The sequence below is a fragment of the Sycon ciliatum genome, chromosome 11 (assembly GCF_964019385.1).
Source record: "Sycon ciliatum chromosome 11, ocSycCili1.1, whole genome shotgun sequence".
Lineage (NCBI taxonomy): Eukaryota > Metazoa > Porifera > Calcarea > Leucosolenida > Sycettidae > Sycon > Sycon ciliatum.
This window is the reverse complement of record NC_088653.1, coordinates 6,099,628-6,122,311: the sequence shown is the minus strand read 5'-3', so window position 1 is coordinate 6,122,311 and position 22,684 is coordinate 6,099,628. Positions and strand designations below refer to the sequence as shown.

The following is a 22,684-nucleotide window of genomic DNA, read 5'->3' as shown; positions in this document are numbered from 1 at the left end:
GAGCATGCATAGCAGATCGTACATGTACATGCACGATGTATATGCACATGTAATGATGTAGATCTACCCGAGACTACCACTGTACTGTACCAGCGGCGCTAGCGCTACTGTACTACTGACAGCTGACAGTGCTGTAGACTAGTCGACTGTAGACTAGTCGACTGTAGATATTTTCGTTGCTGTTTGTCGGATTGTGACTTTGTGTAGCTACAATGTAGCTGCTCTTGTTTTTCTCGAGTACTGTTGCGTTTTCTATTGATTCTTCTTCTTTTTTTACTTCTATTTTATTTTTTGTATTTTCATCCATGCACATCTCACATCTTTTCAAAGCATTCGTCTAGGGATTGAGTTGAACCTTTCACACAACCTTGTTACATTTGCCTTGAGTTTCTTTGGATTATACGTTTTTCAAATTTTCATTTTGATTTCATCGTCGAGTTTCATCCCTTGTATCTTTGGTTTTCTTCCTTCTCTCCATGTCGTATAGCCTTATAGGGCTTGAAAGTGATGATGTCAAAAACGGCCAGGGAGTAGTAAGTTGACATCAGATTTCTATTTTGGATCCACTAAGGTATGACTTTGCTATTGCCTCAGTATGTGGGTGCATAGCAACCCACTCATGTCGTATGCAGGGGAGAATTTTACTTCGCCACCAGTTGTAACCCCGCCCCCACTAGCCAAATCAGTCAGTTTCACTGGCTACATCACCTTGCTGTGAGTAAGACGGCTTGAAATGTGCTTGGATCCATACAAAAACTGGATCCAAGTGGATCCAGTTTTTGAATTTTTGAAATTGTTGCTATGCTGTGACGTACATGTAGCATTTTCAAGTTTGAATAAATCCATTAAGTTAATTATGTGTTCTGTTGTACTTGTTTTTAGCTGTAATACTATAGTAATAGTAATACATGTACTACTTCAGTACTTGCTAGTCGCGTCTGTGATGGCTGGCCTCAGTGGCCTGGCCTGACGTGACAGTCTAACCAGTGGTTCTATTTATAGCTTCTCTTGTTCACCTTCCATATATAGTAGTACTAGTAGTAGTCCATACCATCCAAGGCGATGACAATGATCCACTAGCACTGAGTCTGTACTAGCATAGTTTTCTGTGTGCGTGTCAGTCTACGCCCTGCTCACTGTGCTCAGCCAGCTTTGCACTACACATACTCATTACGACATTAGTCAGTGCACGACACTCTGTGCAAGTCCCACTGCACTACACTGCACTACACGCAGACCATACATGTCAGTCTAGTCCGTCATGTACATCTACATCTGATACAGTCATGTACAATGACCATACCGTACCACGCATCCGTGTCCACCACGTACTAGTAGTACTTGGTCTACGCTGCATGCATGCTAGCTCACCTCACTGTCCTCAGTCCTCACTCACTCACGCGTCCGAGTCACTTCATGCATGCCCCACCACTGTATGTCCGTCACACGTCACTCTTGAGTTTGAGTGGGTCCTGAAAGGCTGAATCCTGATTCCTGAGTGAGACTGTCTGTAGTGTAGAGTGTACTAGTACTAGTGTAGCGTAGGACGTGGTAATGCACATGCATGTGCATTCTACCTGATTGTATGCATGCCTGTTGTCAGTGTTGAGTGTTGTAGCAAATGCCTATGTTACTAGTATGTAGCTCCACACACGGGCTGACTCAGACTGACAGCCTGTGGCTGTGGCTGTGGTAGTACTGACACTGCCAATACTGGCTGGCAAGTGGCATGTACACTCAGTACTGTCTGTACGTTGACGTCTTTGGGGAGCATTGGACTTCGACTTATTTTTCTAGTGAGCCCGTTGTGTTCAACTCAACTGGTTTGCGCACATTCCGCCAAAGTGTATCTCTAGCTCTCGAGCTAGGCAGCTCTACCATTCCTGTCCCTTCCAGCCGCAGGCAGGCACGGTCTCTCTGAATCACGGAGCACATTTTGTGTTCTAGCGGCGGGAAAAAGGACTGAGAGTGAGAGTTGGCCATCCTTGGGTACTCCTCGAGGTTGCGACTGTACGAGCCGATCTGCCACGATAGAAGGAGGGAGTCGCTGCTTGCCAAGCCCGTCAAGCATTTGGTTGTGCTTGGTTCGAGGGATACTTTCAGCTCAGCGTGATAGATCCACTCGCACCAGTTGAAGCTGGTTCCGCCCGTATTAACAGTACTCCTGCTACGAAGGTAAGGACCGCCATGTCTTAGCGCGCTGCTCGACGTAAGGGCCGTGTATCTTTCTCGCTAGGCCAATACGCAATAGTTCAGGTACATGCTCAGTGCGATGCTTTCTCGTAGCATCGATATTCATTGTCGCTGTTGCACTGGATTGTGGCGGTGCTTGAGCCCGCTATGGTTGAGCCTGTACTCGTGTCGTCTTGTCCGTTGTCGGTGCGTTCAAGGCCGAGTTCTGGATCCTGCAGTCGTGTCTCGCGGCGGCTGAGCTGTGTTGTGGCTTGATCCTCGCCGTGGCACTGTTGCAAATGGCTAGGAAGCGCGTGTGGTATTTGTGTGTGTGTGTGTGTGTGTGTGTGTTTTTTGTGCGTTTGTTCCTTGTGTTTCAACTTTCTTCGACTGTATGAGCAACTGTAAGCTGATGCGACTCCGAGCCGCTAGAAGGTATTCAAAGAGAGAGAGAGACTGTCTGACTTTGGGAATAATCATCGTGCCCGTGTGTTGGTATGATGGGGAGGAGTGCACCTTTTCGTCGACGGGCACGCGCTGTGTCTGGGGCTCTCTTTCTCTCGAGTAGAAACACAGTAATTCCGCTTGCGTATGGGTTCGCGCACTGCGCTCTAGTGAAACGAATATGGCGTCGCTGTGGGTTGTAATACTCAGTACTGTGATCACCGCAGGGTAATTTTTTGTTCATCGCAATGGTCATTATTCTCTCTATCTCTCTTACTCTCTCTCTCTCTCTGATCCACTGTGCGCGAAATGCGGTGCGCCGTCAGTTTTACAAAAATAGTGTTAGTGTGTTTTTCCCGACATCTCTTGCCTACGATTTGTCCTAGCCTAGGCCATGGCCTGGGTTTCTTTCTTTCTTTCAGGGTGAATGTGTGCGGGTGCGTGGGTTGATATTTTATATTATTTTTGTTAGTCGAGTTGTTCTCACTTCTCGTTCAGTTGGGACTTGCGCGCTTTGCATTCAGATTCAGACGATTGACAGCAGATTTGAGGTGACAGGTTGCGAATTCACGGGAGCAGTCTTCAGGTCTTCGTCAAGACTTTTGTTGTGTGTTGTTGTCCTTTTATTCGTGGGCCTTTCCTTTGATTGAATATTGAGACCAGGCTCCGCGGAGCACATTGCACGTCTGTTCTCAAATATATTTGCACAGTCATACATCGTTGTGTATCGTGGTTTAGATTCGTGGAGACTAGGAGTGCACTAGAGTAGGAACATCATGGCTTGTGGTGGTGGCGCTGGTAATCACTTCCTCGTCTTTTTGTGCAAGCGTGGCGTGCCATCGCTCCTTGTCGCCCTCGAACGTAGGAGGATTGGCGTGCAGGTCGATACGCTTGTGACAGCTTCGTGGGACGTTTAGGATTCTTCTGCGTGTACGTCCTGTTCCTTGGTCGAAACGAAACGCGATTTATTTTGTGTATTTTGTAGATGCCAATGTAAATGTTGTAACTATTCAACACAACAGTTTGTTTCTCGATCGGCTCAATCTCATTCTCCCTACGTCCATTGGTTGACGGGGTGCCTTGATCTAGCCCTCCACTGGTGTCTACCCGACGACAGTCTAGTTGATGGTTTCGTGCTCCCCTCTCGTCCCCAACACAGTCAAGTAAAAATAGATCAGCACTCGATATGTCTGACGTATGCTGCTGGCAGGTACGTCTGCGGACGGTGTTAGCATTATCGTAGACCAGAGACCTTTGTCTGGCTTTGAGTTTGAGTGTGGCCGTGTGCAGTACGGCATGCACCTTGCTTTTGCCAGTTTTGGCTTCGTTTTCATCCCCAGTCGCCAGGTCGAGTCGCTGGGTGACTTCGCCTCGTCTGGCCAGCCTGCGAGCGATCGCTTTTCAGCTGACCACTTCATAATAATTCTGTGTGCCTTTCGCGCGCTCGCCTGATGATCCGCTCTGAAACACCCAGCCGGCGCTATTCAGCCATTACAATATGTCGGTGCAGAACGTGGACCACCATGATCTGAAAACAAGCATCACGCTGCAACTCCTAGACTCCTCTACCTCTCGGCAAATCACAGAATCTAAACCGGATCTCTTGCCCGCTTAGCTAGATCTACGCGTAGCAGCTGATTATTGTTGCTCGGCGAAAAAATCTGAAAGAGGGATCGAGAAAAATCATCTGGCTTGATTCACTGCATGCAAAAGCTGTAGGCTAGTGAAGCTAGTAGTAGTAGTAGTAGTAGTAGCAGTAGCACATGGCAAAAGCTCATCCATTCTTTTGCGTATGTCCGCTTCACTGGGGTGCTGTCAACTCGCGATAGTACACTGCGCCAACACAATGACTGGTGGTTGACGAGCGTCAGTTGTGGCTCAAAAATAGATTGTGGCTGCCCGATTTGCGCACATCGCTGATCCTCAGGAACTAACTAACAATACTAACTAATTCCTCCCCGTGTAGCGGTTCCCCTCGCTGTATGGTGGTGTAGGTTTTTGTGGAGTGCGGTAGCGGCGTAGCGGTCTCTGCGCCCAATCGTATGACCAATTGCAACGGAGAAGCAAGAGTGCGCTGCCTCCGTTGTACTCACAGAGAAGCCGTAGTCGTTCTGCACGCTGCATCGTTGAAAATTTGTTCGCTTGGATGTCTCGCTAGTCCCGGCAGTCCGTCTCGCTTCACCAATCGAACTCGACTCGCGGATTCGACAACAGAACGAAGCGTTTGGCCAGTTTGTGATTAGCCGCGAGCAGAGGAAAAGAGCCTCCGTGCTCAGTATGAGCGAATACGCGTAAGTGGAGCCATCTCCGCCTGCTCCTAGGAATAAATATTTGAGTGTTGTACCAAGCACTCTCGACGCCTTTGCTGACCAGCATCGTCCAAATCGACCGGCTGCAGAAAAGTAAACTGGTCCAGCGCTCGCTAATGGGCGATAGTTGCTCGCCAACTAGCGCTCTAGTTTGGGAAGCTCACGAGAGATAAAGAATGTGCGCGATCATTGGTTATTGGAATTGGTATGAATGACCGTCCAGACCTATTTGTGACAGCGTAATATTATGGGATTGAAGCCCGAACGCGGCGGTGGTTTAGCACAAGTAATTGAAGAATGATGTCTATTTTGGTACGTTTATTATAAGGTGCTCCAACAAGCTCATGGCGAAATCTCAAGTACTTGCACTCTGTTTGTTTATGGCGCACAATTGATACTGTGGAATCGTTTTTCCAGTGGTGGCACGCCAATTTGGGTCTCATTGGGGGCAATATTATGTGTGTGTGTGTATGTGTCTGTGTGACTGTGTGTGTATGTGTCTGTGTGACTGTGTGTGTATATTAATAAATATTTTAAATATTGTGTGTGTGTGGTGTGTGCGCGCACACGTGTGGTGTGTGTGTGTGCATGGTGCATGCATAACGGTCTGTGAAAATCATGCGTAACGGGGATGGGTGAGAGTGCTACATTTGTAGTGTCCGTGTGTGGCATTTGGGTTGGTAGCTCAACAGGCAACAGTTAACAACTTTCTCACAATGAGAGGATAGAAGCTTAATAATCATAATTATTTGTTGTTGTGTGTGCATGCTTGTGTATGTATGCGCGTGCGTGTGTTCATATGTGTTTGTGCACGCATGTGTGTATGTGTTCTCGTGCGTGACTTTGTTCATAAAACGGAGAACAGACGCTAATCTGGATCCCTCTAAGTTAATCAAGTACGCCAACTCGCAGGGTGAGGCATTGACCGCTGCTCTTCCGGCCATGGCAGACGGCGGCCATGGTTTCCACGGTAAGACGGTGTGGTGTTGCTTTGCAATGCAGCTCCTGCTGGTTTCTCTATGGCTCGGTGTGTGTGTGTGTGTGTCTCTCTGTCTGGCTGGCTGTCTCTGTTCTGTCCTTTTTCTGGCTGTCACTCGCTGTCTCTTTGGCTGTCTGAATATCTGTATCTCTCTCTCTCTCTCTCTCTCTCTCTCTCTCTCTCTCTCTCTCTCTCTCTCTCTCTCTCTCTCTCTCTCTCTCTCTCTCTCTCTCTCTCTCTCTCTCTCTCTCTCTCTCTCTCTCTCTCTCTCTCTCTCTCTCTCTCTCTCTCACTCACTCTCTCTCTCTCTCTCTCTCTCTCTCTCTCTCTCTCTCTCTCACACACACTCTCTCTCTCCTTCTCTCTCTCTTTCTGTCTTTCTGTCTCGTGTGTGTGTGTGTACATGTCTGTTTCTGTGTCTCTCTGTGTCTAACCCTGTGTCTCTACCTGTGTCTCTGCATTTCTCTCTCTCTCTCTCTCTCTCTCTCTCTCTCTCTCTCTCTCTCTCTCTCTCTCTCTCTCTCTCTCTCTCTCTCTCTCTCTCTCTCTCTCTCTTTTGTGGTGGGACGGCCTGTTAACAGAAAGTCTACTGCATTTGTGCCCGACGCATTGCACAACGCTGGCACCCTTGACCTATTCACGTTACATCACTGTACATTTTTACATGTGTATATCCAGCAGAATCCGCATCCCTTCCCTGGTGTCAAAAGCTGTGCATGGCGGAGCACCGAATAGGCGTGTTGGGTCGGATTTCATCAACCTAGTCCGTACTGCGCTGCACTCTTACTACCACTCCGTGTGCACACACAATCACAGTACTGTCAGTTGCGGAACAACTGGGGGTCAGCCTCCTAGCCTAGACCGTTCCTTTTTTCATGTATTCAGTCTATGCGCAGTGGAGACACCAAGCATACATTGGTTTAGCTGTGCCTTGTCAAATCCTAGCCTGTTTGTTCTTCGGCGCTTCGTTCTTCGGCACCCGATAGTGCTGTGTAGCTGGTACTACAGTAAAACCTGTAACTAAAGACCGCCGTGACTAGCGACCAGCCTGGTACTACAGTAAAACCTGTAACTAAAGACCGCCGTGACTAGCGACCAGCCTGGTACTACAGTAAAACCTGTAACTAAAGACCGCCGTGACTAGCGACCAGCCTGGTACTACAGTAAAACCTGTAACTAAAGACCGCCGTGACTAGCGACCAGCCTGGTACTACAGACCAGGCACGGACGGTCTCACATTAATGCGTGGTTGTGCAGTGCAAACCTCTAACTAAGGACCACCTGCCACTAAAGACCGCTTTCTCTGGCCCCAAGGGGGGGGGGGGTGGTCGTTAGTCACAGGTTTCACTCTACTTGTAAGTCGCACTGTGGTGAACTGTGTGCTGAGCGACAGGTTCTTGTTCTTGCACACACTTCTGACAATGCAATTCCCGGGTTTAGGTGGTTACCGTGGTGATACTGAGCCGAGGGATGACGGTGGACCACTGCAGAACGGCGGCAGCAGCAAGCCTGCTAAAGGAGGAGGTAGGTTGGGTCAGAGTGTGTGTGGCGTCAATTTCCCCCTAGGTATCGTACGTGAGTGTGTGTGCGTGTGGTGTGGTGTGTGTGCGTGTGACTGTGTGTGTGTGTGTGTGTGTGTGTGTGTGTGTGTGTGGTGTGACTGTGTGTGTGCGTGTGCGCGCGCGCGCATGTGTGTGTGTGTGTGTGTGTGTGTGTGTGTGTGTGTGTGTGTGTGTGGCTTAACTTTGTTGTTAGGTTCCGTTGTATACTCACTACTGTGCATTGGCGCCCGTAAGCGGTTCTGGAATTCCACTCACTTATCAATATGACTTGTATAACTTGAAGCGGCCACAGACTGCTAAATTCTCTCCAAGTCCCCCTACCATGCCTCAAGATTGCAAAACAACAACATCTCGCATTTTCTATCGTCTCCTTACTCACACTCAAAGGATGTTCACAATTCAAACTTCAGTCAGGATAGCTGAGGTCCAAGCGCTTGTTTTTGATACGCATGGATTACTCTCAAGGGAAATCCCCAGCATGCACGAAGTGAGGAGCAAAACGTTTGAGTAGATCGCCTGCAAGTGAAATTTGAAATTTCCAGCTGTTCATATCGTCGGCGCTCAACCATACATTGGCCTATCGTTGCATCAGTGGAAAGCTGAGTTCGCTACCTTTCCAACGGTGCATCATTCGTGAGAATCCCTTGAGTTACGAGAGTTTGAACACTCGTCCATATGCCGTGCTGTGTAGTGTACATTGCACAGTTTTGGTGCGTCGCGTACAGTCAAATTCGCTTATAACGACACTCGGCGGGGCATCACAAAGGTGTCCTTATTCGCGAAGTGTCGTTGTACCTGAAGGCTCATTATATGTATTACAGTGGTATGGCACTTTGCTCTGGGCATGGAAATTCTGTCGTTATTCACGAATTGTCGTTATATCCGCAGTCGTTATTAGGCCACACCGTTTTTTATCTGTGTTTCGCGTCCCTCGCGCGCATGTATTTCACAGCCGGAGTTTTAAAAAAATTTGAAAAAAAAAACGAAACAAAAAAATTTAGAAAACTTTTATGCAAACCCAGAAAACCGGAAAATGTAACCCAAAAGGAAAAAAAACGGAACATGATTGTTACACATAACTATTATGTTGGCATCAATTTTGTTCTATTTATCGCATGATTGTACTCAGCTCACACACATGTACATGTACATGTACGTGTGTGTGTGTGTAATAAGCTGGGCCGAAAGTCACACAATCATCATGCCGCCTATGTTTGGACCACAAGCATGACAGAGGGTATACACTCATGTATTCTTGAGTAATAATAATATTCATGTACATGTCAATGTGCATGAACTGTGCCGCGTCGCTTCACTGTACACAAATGCAATGCACGTACGCTGTTTGTTTTTTTGGATGGCTTTTTTATTTTTTTGCCCTCCCTCATTGATTTCATCGAATAAGGTGACGCGAAACATAGAAAAAAACGGCGTGGCCTTAGCGAAGTTGACTGTATACTCGATGCTGGCCATCCAGGGTACATTCTGAGCGCCGCGCGTACGCAACGCTGGCGTGCAAAGGGTTAATTGGTATATCTGGTCTTACAGTAATCCCGTGATTGTCTGTACTGTGCGCAGGATCAGGCCAGAACACGATCAGTGATGGCACCCGCTCGAAACTCAAGCAATGCCTGAAAGGCCGCCTTGAGGAGAAGATATCCGCAGGTGGTGGAACTGGTGGTGCGAGCGGGTCGGCTAGAACCGACAATGGTGTCGAGTTGCAGGCCGGTGGAGGGCCTGCTCTGGCGCAGCACGGTGAGATTGCAATGCTGATAGGATGGCTCTGGGCTACATGTTCAGTAAAACCTGGTTTAAGCGACCACCCCACTGTGCAAGCAAAAGCGGTCGTTAAAGCCAGGTGGTCTTTAGAACCAGGTGGTCTTTAGAACTAGGTCCTACAGTGTCCGTGTAGAAATGTCCATGCATGGAAAAACGGTCGCTTAGAGCAGGTGGTTGCTACACCTGGTTTTACTGGACAATGCTTTCACAATGGCAGCGTGAACAAGGCGAGGACGCACTGTACGGGAAACCGTGCCGCTGGCTACAACCACAAGCCGGTTGGTAGAGGGTTTATGGTTGTGGTCAGGGGCGCAGTTTCCCGTACAGTGCGTCCTCGTCTTGTTCACGCTGTCATCGCGAAAACATGCATCAAGCAGGTCATGGACCTCATTTGTTTCCACTACCCCTGATTCTATCTTCCGCAAGCGGATCCGACGAAGCATTTCGTACGCATTTCAACCAGTTTGTACACAAAATCATGCACCGGTATGCGGATCGCGAGGTCCGGTTATGTTTTATGCTGTATGCGTAACATATGCTGCACATCGGTAACCAGCGATTTTCGTCCGGATGGCGAGGGATCCGGCTAAAAGAGGACCGGATAAACGAGGACCGGATAAACGAGGACCGGATAAACGAGGACCGGATAAACGAGGACCGGATAAACGAGGACCGGATAAACGAGGTCTGACTCTACTAGAGTATGTTATGGGCACATTCAGCCGTAGTATGCCACTGGACTGCTGGCAACAGTTTTTGATTTGTGTATGATGTGGCAGGTGAACATGGCCTCGATGTTAGCAAGCAGCACGTGTTGGTGGCTAAAAGGTTGGTTTGGTGATCACCTGACCAACCGGACTGGTTCCAGCGGGTGTATGCCACGACTAGTGCAGCGATTTTGACCCATGTCACTGCGCTGTCTGCGTGTGCGTGTGTGTGTGTGTGTGTGTATGGTACATGGTGTGTGTGCGTGTGTGTGTGTGTGTGTGTGTGTGTGTGTGTGTATGGTACATGGTGTGTGTGTGTGTGTGCGTGTGTATGACACATGGTGTGTGTGTGTGTTGCCTGTGCAGGCGCTGCTAGCGGCGGTATTGGTTTGCCGGTAGGAGCGGTGTCAGCTGCCACAGCGTCCACACACCAGCCAATGCTGAGTGGCGGCGGAGGTGGCGGAAGCGGTGTTGTATATCAGGCCGCGCAACCAGGCCATCCGCACATGGTGATGCAGGAGATGCCAGCCGGCGCTACGCAAATGTGGTGAGCGCTGCTGGCAGAAATTGTTGCGGTGTGCGTGAGTGGGGGGTGTCTGTGTGAGTGTGTGTGCGCGCGCATGTGTGTGTGTTTGCGTGTGTACGTGCATGTGCACCTGGTGCGTGTCTGGGAATGGCAACCCTTTGCCGGTTCTCACCGCACCTGCATGAGGCGATCGAGACCAGAACTATTGCTCTGGTTGCTCCCGTAACCTTCACATACTCGCATCAGTTTGCCATGTGACTAAATTTGTGCAGAAAGTGATCACGTGGACAGTGGAACCAACATGGCCACCGGCGGCATGTGACCAATAGATGCAGGGGTTGAGTGGAGTTGGAACCAACATGGCTGTCCTGTATGGTCATGTGATACGATGTGAAGCCACCCTATACACATGTCTAGTCCATATTTGGACAGGTTTCCCCCCACATCCGAAGGGTGTACCCACCATAGGTAATACTGTGCTTTGCCAAAGTCAGAGTGGATCCAGCTAGACCCAAACCTCATTGTCAGGGTCCGTCTGATCTAGGACATTAGCAGCTTCAATTCATGTTCAGTGTACCATTATGAAGTTCATCCACCGTTCGTAGAGGGCTCAATTTTCCAAAGGCAAAGAGCGGAATACGCAGACAGAACAACGAGCAGTTGCTGTTTCATAACTCTGAGTTTCACAAACTGAATCGATCATCAGACGAAAATATTCGTCTGATGATCGATTCAGTTCGTGAAACTCAAGAGTTATGAAACAGCAACAGTTTACTGCTCTTTCGTCTGTCTGTGCATGTGCAGTGGACAGTGAACATACATGATTGGCCACTCTGTTTGACCTCTTGACCTGCCTTGTGATTTTTCAAGTGCCCACTTGCGTAGAAAACTTGGAAGGTCAAGAGGTCAAAATGTACGCATGTAATGCCTGTGTTCTTGACCCTAGTACTAGGACAATAGAGCGGTTCCACGTCACATGACCATACGAGCCAGATATGTTGGTTCCATCTCCACTCCACCCCTGCATCTATGGGTCACATGACGTCGGTGGCCATGTTGGCTCCACTGTCCACATGGCATGATCACTTTCTGCACAAATTTCACTCACATGACAAACTGATGTGAACGCCACTCTACACCGGCATGGATATCTGCCCTCACGTCTTGCAACAATCAGGCTGATATCGGCAGATATTGACCTAGTGCTCTGTGGACAACACAGGGACGTCGGACACAGTACGGTCAGTACGCAATTGACCTTGCCATTCTTCGCCATTAGTCAGTATTTTATTAATATTTATTACCCCTATTACTTTGTAGGGATGTGCACATAGTATTAAAAAATAAAAAGTCACCCCGTGAATGGAGACTAGGCACTTATTTGACCTCAAAATTTTCGAAAATGTCATCAGAGTGACCCGCTCCCCGACAAGTAGATTTTGCCTCAGATGGCTGACCGCACTATTCTAGGTCACCGTCCGATGCCCCTGTAACACGGTACCTGCGTCACACCCAGAGGGTACTTTTATCTGAGGTATTGCTGTGCGTATTCTGTTCCACCGCTTCAGGAGCTGCATCTGCGCTTTGAACCTTGAAGGGTGGTGGCGTTCCTAAGGATGCGGAACACTTGCCCCCTAGCCGAGTACGACGCGAACCGTGACATTCTTTCTCTGTTCTTGTGTTCTGCGTTCAGGGTTCAACAGTATCCGCAGCAGCACCCGCAGCATCAGCAGCAGCCGCAACTCATCCAGGCCCACCCCGGCGGCGTGCACACGATACCGTCCGGCCAGCTGGTCTACCAGCAGGCCACCCCGCCACAGCAAGCATCGGCAGTGGCGGCTGCCCAGGCTGGTGCTGCTGCCACCGCGGTGCAGTCTCCGGGCGGCGTAACCCTGGTACCGATGCAGTTCGCGCCAGCGGCCATGCCCGGCCAGGTGGCTGCACCGTCCGGTCCCACCTTACATCCGTCGGGTCACATTCATCTGAGACGCATATGTAAGAAGGATGATAGCCAGAACAAAACTGATGGGGGGGGGGGGGGGCGGGCAGGGATCATTGGCCCCAAAATTTGGTGATTTTTACGATTACAACAAGTCATCCTACCTGCGTGGGTACAATCTGGTCCGTGAATTTTTCGGAAAGACATACGGCACTGAAATACCCATTACCGCTGCCGACTACTGCAACCACTATTTCATGATACCTATCAACTTGAACCTTGACCATCAAGTGGACAATCAAAAGATGAGAGGCAATCTGTCTATCGACTATCAGTTTTCAACCGTCGCCAACTCTCCCATCAAGTTGCCAAGTGATCAATCCACCTCCATCAAGGTCAACATGATCTGTCTTGATCAGTACCTGTACACCATTGACAAGGAGAGAGGTGTCAAGATAAATAGAATCTGTGTTGTATTTGAACGTTTTGGTTGTCAACGTTACAACCTTCACCAGTCCCCCATCGAGTCCATCACCCATTAGCTCTCTTTTCACCACCACCACCTCCTCGTACGCCACAAGTTGAGCCTGTAGTGGCTGTTGTGGTGGTGGTGGTGGTGCTGGTCCTGGTTCTTGCTGCAGCTCATCCTCATCATCATCGTCACTACTTAATATTATCTGTGGTATCAGATCTTCCATATCCGAATCGAGGCCACTGTCGTGTGCATCAGCCATCTTCTTCCGCCATATATTACATCACAGTCCAGCAGATACACAAATTAATGACTATTAACGACTGCGAAGTGCTGACAATATAACAAGGCCACGGAAGGTAAGAACATTTCTGACACTTGCCTGCAAACTTGCCTGCAAACTTGCCTGCAAACTTGCCTGCAAACTTGCCTGCAAACTTGCCTGCAAACTTGCCTGCAAACTTGCCTGCAAACTTGCCTGCAAACTTGCCTGCAAACTTGCCTGCAAACTTGCCTGCAAACTTCTCGGCCTGTGGGCACACGGGTGGGCTGAAGCAGCAGGTTGAGCCATGGTGCGCAACGCATCGAATCACTTTTGTTTCTTCCAGTAAACACACAGCTGCCACCAATGTACAAGTAGCGTGCGTGGCCAACGACAAGGGAGGAAACAACTCTCACACACAGAAGGAAAAAACGACGTCCAAATAGGACCTGAAAAACAGCACACTTGCTGCACAGTGCTGACGGAAACTGCCAGGAAATTTCTCAGTTGCAAAACCAAGCTGAATCATGGGTATTCTCACGAACATTGTCCCAGCTTAGCCAGGTAGGCCGTGAAGTAAGAAGCATCTTATAGAGCTTATGGGTTCTTTGCTTCGTGCGTCTACGCCTGCCACTTTCGTAGTGTTTCAACCCTGATTCTATTTATCCGCACAACTTTGAGATTCACACCCTCTCTTGTCACATGATTGTGAGACCTGTATATTGAGTATACCGAACTAAACTGGATTCACACACTCGCGTAAAGGAATACGGAAGAGAAGAGGGAGACAGGAAATATATTGCCATGTCTAGCTTACGTTTAAGCACAATCGGTAGCGAAGGAGACGCTTGAGGTTATCGACACCAAGCCAGCTGAGCAGACTGCCACCAGAGACGTTGGCTTTCATCATGTCGGTGGTGCAATAGCTGAGCTGTTCACTTGTCCATGTTCTCATCATACGTCCAGACATTCATGCCACAGAGCCGATAGTTTCCGTAGTGAAGTATATGTAGAAGTAGGCAGATCCGACTTCCACCTTTTTTCCAGGTTTGCAATAGACTATCAGAGCTCATGGTGCAACAAGGCACCGGTCAGGAGGAGGATGATCTGTACATACTATGTGATTGAATAAACCAGTGTGTATCGAGGCTCCAGTCTCTCCGGAGGCGTTGGTTCGAATCGCACCGCCGCCACCAGTGTAGTGTGCGCGGTCTGAGGGCAAGGAGGCAACTACCCGCACCCAGTCAATGAACGTATTACTTGATCGTACTCCGGCACGGCCTGGAGGTTATCTTATAATATTCTGAAGTGAACACAATCTCGCTTTCTCTCTCGCTCTTTTTAAGTCAGACTCTGCGCAAAGAACTAAAATGAAAGCAAGGTCTAATATAGCGAAGAGAGAGAGAGAGTAAGGGAAAGAGTAGAGACCAGGAATTGGGGGCTAGGATAGCGGCAGCAGCGAACGAGCATCGTCGGCTCGGCCGGCGTCCTTTGGTTCACGCCGGCCACTTGTTCGAACTGGTCCTTCCATAGGCTTGTACAGCGGAACAGCAGCGTCGCCCTCAATTTCAGAGAGCTGCCGCACAACGTTGAGCCGGTATTCCATCTGGTTCGTAGGACAATCACCACCGATCAGTCCAGGATTGTCAACACGCCATTGCTCAAACAATATAAATGAATTGACTATGGCTCAGTTGTCGTCGCATAGTTGTCAGTAGTTCGTTAATCGAAGGCGTTGTCGGTTGTCGGCTTAAAAAAAAAAGTCTTCCAATATTTCTTGGTCTTCCTAAGTATGCGGTACGATGCTACCAGCTGATCGAACTTGTCGACGCCTCCCATAGCCATATTGCACACTTGAATTGTCTCTGGCTTCTTTACAACAATGTTGTGGATGTGCCCATGCTCTTTGATAGTAGTGTTGGACGTGCGGGAGACCAACAAGTCCCATATATATAACTAATCCTATGAACCTATACATTTCGCCGACGTTAGTTGTACTCCAGCATCCTCCAGCATCTCCAGCATCCCTCAGATGTAGCATAGGATTGACGGGTGCCAATATGCGCATCAGCAGAGCTATTTGTAAAACCAACAAACGACCCGACAACAGCATGGGTAAAGAAAAGACGAAAGAAGTCAACTTCATTCTCGGGGTGGAAACCATCGGGGAAATGACACCCAGGCTCACGGATAGGGTTGAACACGGGTAGTTGGGGTCTTGCGTCGCCATCCTCCCAGCTCTTCAGATCGGCAGGAGCAGCTACTGGCGCAGGAGGTACTCCACCGCCACCACGACTTCGACCTACGCCGCGACCACCACGACCAGCTCTTGGTCCGCGAGCTGCGCCGCCTCGACGACCTCTTGCTGCGCCAGCTGTCTGAGTAGGCTCAAGAGGCTCACGCTCACGGTCATCAGCTGATTCCCCAGCTGCCTCAGCTGACAGGTTGTCACGCTCGCGATCGGTGGACGAATCGGCAATTTATTCCGCTTCTTCTTCAAGTTCTGACTCGGCATCACTCTCTGGCTCGCCCAATAGGGCCAAATCGATTTGCTCCTCTTCCCCAGAACTCATACCAACGTCGCTGAGCTCCGAGTCTGACAAGGAGACGTCCGACGCGTCTTCATCAAGCAGGAAAGCAAGTGCATCTTCAATTGGAACCGAAGGAACCGCCATTGCGCAAACAAGTTTCTTCTCCAACTTCAACAGTGTGTAGCGCGGAAAATGTAAATGCAAACACACATACTTTGGTAGACCACGGGCTGCCACTGTATGTTAGCTGCCAGCAGAACGTTTTTGCGAGTCGGTCGCAGCAGCGATTCTCCCACGCATGCGAGTTCAATGACGCGCTGCGAGCCGTACCATATGGTGCGGTTCGAGATGGGGCTGGTACACAAAGGGTTAAACGAGCAAGTGATCTATAATTAGATAAGAGTATACTCGGATGTCTCTTATCCGGGCACCTCGGGGCCGGGCACTGCCCGTATCTCAGATTTGCCCGTACCTCACGATACCTCTACCACCATGTATCATCTCATTTTTTTGAAGAAGTCTATTTTTGGCACGTATTGCACATGTTCAGGTTAGAGAAAGAATCCATTGATAAAAATGTGTGGATTACACAGCTTGGCCGTGACAAATAATACTTGCGCATACGGAAAAAAAAGTATTTTTGCCACAGGAACTCAAGCTGAAGGTGCCCGGTAGAGAGACGTGCCCGTATCTGAGGCGTCCGGATAAGAGACGTTTGAGTGTACAGCGTGGGTTGTGAGGGTGATGTAGTAATCAAAAGCATGTACCAGAAGATCATGTACAGGGTGCATAGGCAAACATCATGCGATACTACACACACACACACACACATGCACCACATTTCTATTTCCGTCTTTCAGTAGCGGTTAGCTCTGTGTGTTCTTTGAACTCTCTTTTCTGTTCGTCTGTGCGTGTGTCTTTGCCCATGCACACAAACACACACACACACACGTGCGCGTGCACACATACACACACACGTGCACATACACACACATACACACTTACACACGTGCACACACACACACACACACGTGCACATACGCAGCCTCAGCGCCTAGTATGGCCACGTCAACGCCTAGCCAGACGCGACATCGGCAGAAGTACCTGAACCGCCGTTCTCACGATAAGAACAGCCCTCAGCCAAAGCGGAGCAGGGAAGGCCGGAAGAAGTGTAAGCAAAGACAAATCCAGTGTTGTTGTCGGTTTCTATTTCTGTGCTGTGAGTGGCACCAGCATTGCTACCTGTTTTCCACCCCGTACGTCTGTTTTTGCCGAATATTAGCGTTTTTTTATGAGTCGGGACGCTTTGTGCAGCTTCATTATATCCTATTATGCTGTGGGGTAATGGCTGGTAGCAGTGGGAATGCGTTCAGTAAAGGAGAAGTCCTTGGCTCTTTTTCCTTGCAGTGGTCATTGCTTCTCTCTTCACTTTTGTCCCATGGTTGTGGAATATGCCTACTGTCCTGCAGTGAAGCCCCTTGGCTCTTTTTCCTTGCACTGGTCATTGCTTCTCTCTTCACTGTTTGTCCCATGGTTGTGGAATATGCCTGCTGTCCTGCAGTGAAGCCCCTTGGCTCTTTTTCCTTGCACTGGTCATTGCTTCTCTCTTCACTGTTTGTCCCATGGTTGTGGAATATGCCTGCTGGCCTGCAGTGAAGCCCCTTGGCTCTTTTTCCTTGCACTGGTCATTGCTTCTCTCTTCACTGTTTGTCCCATGGTTGTGGAATATGCCTGCTGTCCTACAGTGACACCATCAGACAAATCCTACCAGAAACAACGGCGGGAGCATCAGCATCGTAGCGGAGAGTCAAACACCAGTGGTGACTTTTCGCACAGTGACGCGGTACGTACGAGTGGGGAGACGTGTGTGTGTGGGGGGGGGGGGGAGAGACGTGTGTGTGGTGTGTGTGTGTGTGGGGGGGGGGGGAGACGTGTGTGTGTGTGGGGGGGGGGGGTAGACGTGTGGGGGGGGGGGGGGGTAGACGTGTGTGTGTGGGGGGGGGGGGGGAGACGTGTGTGTGTGTGGGGGGGGGGGGGTGCTAGAGGAAACGAATAACAGAGCCCTGCACTGCAGAACGGGTAATTTTAGCGACGTAAAAACCCTAGCGAATTTAGCAATCTACTCATGTTTGCTAAAGTTTCAAGTCGCTAATCCGTTGAGACATTAGTAGTGCACTGGTGATCCGTGAGTAAAATCGCTGCAAATCGCTAAAATAAAACGTCGCTAACCGGCTGACAATGGGAAAACGCTAAATTAATAGTCGCTAAAATTACCCGTTCTACAGTATCCGAAGTCTATACCTCAAAGTTGCCTTCTGCTTGCTACCAGAGTTTTAGACTCGAAACAGCTGTATGAAGGAACTGACTACAAGCGGATGTGTGGCTTGCTGATGGTGTGCTGTGGCAACGTCATGTCAAGGTTGGCTGGAGAACACAGTTGTGGTGTGATGGTTGTTGGCAAATCTGCACAGGGCCGAATGCTGCTGCTTGCCCCGTATCTATTACGGAATTCCTGTCAAATGTAATGAACAATGTTTGGTTGTGCTGAAAAGTCAGGGGCGTCCCACACACACAGTACGACAATGGTCGTACCACTTTTCGTCCAGGATGGTCCGTCCGGAGCGCCTGTAGAGCGCTGAAACATGCCTTGTTGGCCGAAAAATCCCATCCCACACCTCTCCTGCCCCCCCCCCCCCCCCTCACGACACCCCCGATCCTCCGTTTTTACCACTTCCCCCCTGCTGTGTGATGCCCCTGAAAGTGTTGTGTGACAGTTGCTTGTTCCCTGTTAATGGTGGTCATGCCGTGCAGGAGTCGTACGACAACGAGATTGACGACGCAGTGTCCACGACCTCGTCACAACTATCACAGCAGCAGCCGCCGCAGCAGCAGCAGGCAATGACCGTGCAGCAAGTCGCCCCCGCTGCCGGGCAGCATCCCGTCCTAGCTCGCCATGCCTCCATGCCGCCAACCATACAACTGCCCACCGGTCAAGCACCAGCTCAGGTAGCAGCGGCAGCACCCCAGCAGCAAGTTGTGGTGAGTAAACCTGTCTTTGTTAGTATTGTGTCACAAGTTGTAGTGAGTAAGGCTTCTTTTTTATTTATTTTTTGCCACACGTTATGGTGGGTAAAGCTTTCTTTGTCAGTTGTGTGTCACAAGTTGTGGGGAGTAAAGTTGTCTTTGAAAGTTGTGTGCTACAAGTATGTGTGGTGAGAAAACTTCTTTTTTAGTTGTGTGCCACACGTTGAGGTGAGCAAAGCTGTCTTTGTGAGTTGTGTGCCACAAGTTGTGGGGAGTACTTCAGTTATTCTTCCTTGTCTGTTGTTTGCCACACGTTGTGGTGGGTAAAGCTTCCTTGTCTGTTGTTTGCCACAATTTGTGGGGAGTAAAGCTTTCTTTGTGAGTTGTGTGCCACAATTTGTAGGGAGTAAAGCTGTCTTTGTGAGTTGTGCGCCACAATTTGTATGGAGTAAAGCTGTCTTTGTGAGTTGTGCGCCACATGTTGTGCAGGGTTAAGCTTCCTTGTTAGAGTTGCACCGAAAGCAAGTTGTGGCATGTAAAGTGACATTGGTAGAGGTTGTGTAGATGTTTGTATTGGTTGTGTTGTTTGTGGTGGTGGTGATGATGGTTGTGGTGGTGATGGTGGTGTTGCTGCTGTTGATGCTGCTGCTGTTGCTGCTGCTCCTGTTGCTGCTGCTCCTGTTGCTGCTGCTGCAGTTGCTGCTGCTGCTGCTGCTGTTACTGCTGCTGCTGTTGTTACTGCTGCTGTTACTGCTGCTGCTGCTGTTGCTGCTGCTGTTGCTGCTGCTGTTACAGCTGTTGTTACTGCTGCTGTTACTGCTGCTGTTGCTGCTGCTGTTGCTGCTATTGCTGTTTCTGTTATTGCTGCTGTTGCTGTTGCTGACTAGTCTGGTCTTTTATTGTTCCTCACTGCCTGCAGTTTGGTGCCCAGCCGGCGCAAAACTTCATTCTCCTTCAGCCCAACGCCCATGGGCAGCTAGTACCCGCAGGTCAGCAGCACATGCCCCTGCAGAGTACCTACTCAGCTCCGCCAGGTAAGGGGCTACATCGGCGACAGACACGCTACAGTCAGTACAGTATTGACCGTACCACTCTTTTTTCCCAATAGGGCTTGAAAGTGATGACGTCAAAAGTAGAGGGAGTAGTAAGTTGACATCAGATTTCTACTTTTGGATCCACTAAGGTGTGACTTTGCTATTGCCTCAGTATGTGGGTGCATAGCAACCCACTCATGTCGTATGCAGGTGCGACTTTTACTTCGCCACCAGTTTTCACCCCGCCCCCACTAGTCAAATCAGTCAGTTTCACTGGTTACACCACCTTGCCCTGAGTAAGACCGCTTGAAATGTGCTTGGATCCATACAAAAACTGGATCCAGGTGGATCCAGTTTTTGAATTTTTCAAATTGTTGCTATGCCATTGCTATGCTGTGACGTAGCACTTTCAAGCCCTATTCTTCGACGACCGTCAGTACCGTGTGATTTACCGCCTGTGAAATGCATGCTGGAACCCTAAGGCATGTCCTGATTGCTGCATGTTCTTCGTTTTCCTGGATGTATGGTGGTGTGTGTATATGTGTGTGTGGTGTGTGGGGTGTGTGTGTGGTGTGTGTGTGTGTGGTGTGTGGGGTGTGTGTGTGGTGTGTGTGCGTACGTGCGTATATACATGTGTGTGCATGTGTATCAGGCTCGCACACGATAGCAGCGTCAACGGCAGGCGGTGGACAGCCCACGCTATTGTTTCAGCCGCACCACATGCAGACCATAGTGCACCCTGGAGCGGTAGCGGCAGCACCCTCACACCCCGTTCTTACCGCACAGCTCTCCAACGATTCACAGGTAAGCAATAAAATGCTTGTGTATCCGGTGAAGTAGGTGAAGAAAGTGTATTGAAGAATGTGTATCTGGTGAAGTAAGACAAATACTTCGAAGTACAAAAAAACTTGCGGCAAAACTTGTTTGTCCGGGGTATTTATTTTATTTCACCAGATACACAGGCATTTTGCCTTCTTTTCTAACCATACTGCTAGACTGTCAATAAAAGATAAGCACACTGCTACTCAAACAGTGCAGCGCACACGCTTGCATATCCACATTACGTCTCTCTTTGGCTTCATGTGCGCGGAACTCGTTTTGAAAGGTCGGCATGCATATACTTTGATGCAGCTAAAATTGGGTTCAACTGTCTACCTAAATTCAACATCTACACTTCTTTCATTGTCGACGATCACAAGTTGTAATTGCACTTGAGGCGTTCGGTGCGTTAAAGGGTGTTGCTAGAATGAATACGGAAAAATCATATGGACTTTTGGGCAAACCATCATGTTCCACCTATCTCTTTGTCTGTCCGTCCGTCCATATGTCTGTGCGTCTGTCTGTCTGTCTGTCTCTCTCTCTCTCTCTCCATTTCCCTTCTTCTTCTCTCTCTCTCTCTCTCTCTCTCTCCCTCTCTCTCCCTCTCTCTCTCTCTCTCTCTCTCTCTCTCTCTCTCTCAGGCATCGCATCGCAAGCTTGAAGGAAGCGTCAGCTGCCCACCAGTGGCTACTGCCATGCCATCGTCGACGGCAGGTGGATCGAGTGTCGCCGCGAGCAGCTATGTTCCTGTCGTTGCCGGGCAGACCACGCCGCGTACACAACCTCAAGTCGTTTCCATGGTACCCGCCGGCTCATCTGCGGCATCTGCGCACGGTGGCGGTGGTGGTGGGGCGGCGACAAGCAAAAGTGGACATCCGGCGCTCAAGCGACAAGGCCATAACAGCCTGCGACGCGTCTCGGAGACTGTTATACATCGCGACCTAAACGACAACCGAGCACTCATGGGAGGTAGGTGTTTGTGACCAAGAGTATAATAGGCTCCCAAGCATCATTCTTAGTGTTTTGCTACTCTGAGTTTCTTGCATTGCGCGCAATCACCAGGCAAACGATATCCAATGCAAACTGGCTACCCTTTCTATGGGGTTTGCCGACGGCGATAACTCACATCACGGCGGTGCAGTGTTCCCTGTGTATGTTCCCACCATTTGTAGCGAGCAGTGGAGTAGTAAAGATACCACTCCCTGACGGATATTCATTACGCTCTGACCAGTTTGCATTGGATATTGCTTGCCTGGTGATTGCACACAGTGCATGAAACTCAGAGTAGCAAAACACTGCGAGTGATCCATTGTTTGTGATGTATTGTGTACTGACATGTGTCGTTGCTCCATCCAAGTAATTGGATGTTGAGCACTTTTTCTCCAGCTGCAGACATAGTCGTACTGAGTCATTTGTGCTTTCTATGCATTTTCTTCTGCAGGAGAGCGGCAATCGCATGGACATCGTCCCCTCGGTCTCTCTTCGTCGGCGGAAGCGCAGCTCATGGGTGATTCCAGCACGAGATCACCGAGACGAACTAGTCCACCGCCTCGCAACTCGCCTCTGCCCTCCTTACAGGTAAGCATGTTGGCTTGGCGTTTTATTGGCGCTCATCCCATTCTGGATGACGTGAGTGTGGTGCTTGGGTGCAACCTGATGTGGAAATCTGAGTAGAATGCGAGGGCCGGAATTCATACTGTCGAGTCAGTGTCCTTCCAAGTTAGAGTGTTGAAGTGCGTTTTATTGGTGCTCTTTACATTCCGGATGACCTGAGCCTGGCTCGGGTGTTTACTAATGTGGCTGGGATTGTGTTTGATTAGGGATCATCCCATCTTGGGTGACCTCAGTATTGCTTGAGTGCATGCTGATGTGGTGATCTGAGTAGAGTAGAAGAACAGGATATAATGCTCTCGAGTGAGCGCCATTGCAGGGTAGGCCGAGAGGATGTGTTTGATTGGTGCTCATCTCGGCCTGGATGACCTAAGAGGAGGGTTTGGGTGCATACTGATGTTGAAGTCTGTGTAAAGTAGGAGAGCAGGATTTCATACTGTCGAGTCAGCAAGTGTTTTCTTTTTGGCTTGCTGATGGCTGAACTCTTGTTGTTTCCGCATGAGGAAGGGAAAAC

The 22,684-nt window shown here is 49.4% G+C and overlaps 1 protein-coding gene across 2 annotated transcripts in view; it reads left to right on the top strand.

Moving 5' to 3' along the window:
• Positions 1-1,769: 1,769 nt before the first annotated feature.
• LOC135827716 (homeotic protein female sterile-like) overlaps positions 1,770-22,684 on the top strand; it is a 52,140-nt gene continuing 31,225 nt past the window's right edge. Inside the window, exons 1-13 of one of the 2 annotated variants that reach the window (XM_065340168.1) lie at positions 1,770-2,175; positions 5,791-5,895; positions 7,345-7,428; positions 9,045-9,221; positions 10,319-10,499; positions 12,172-12,473; positions 16,728-16,853; positions 17,428-17,525; positions 18,494-18,721; positions 19,626-19,740; positions 20,393-20,544; positions 21,201-21,528; positions 22,001-22,137. In XM_065340168.1, coding sequence (XP_065196240.1) covers positions 5,868-5,895; positions 7,345-7,428; positions 9,045-9,221; positions 10,319-10,499; positions 12,172-12,473; positions 16,728-16,853; positions 17,428-17,525; positions 18,494-18,721; positions 19,626-19,740; positions 20,393-20,544; positions 21,201-21,528; positions 22,001-22,137 — 1,956 coding nt within the window. In that variant the 5' untranslated portion in view covers positions 1,770-2,175; positions 5,791-5,867. Of the gene's footprint in view, positions 2,176-4,393; positions 4,908-5,790; positions 5,896-7,344; positions 7,429-9,044; positions 9,222-10,318; positions 10,500-12,171; positions 12,474-16,727; positions 16,854-17,427; positions 17,526-18,493; positions 18,722-19,625; positions 19,741-20,392; positions 20,545-21,200; positions 21,529-22,000; positions 22,138-22,684 lie in introns of those variants that run through there. The other variant, XM_065340169.1, reaches the window with a different exon arrangement.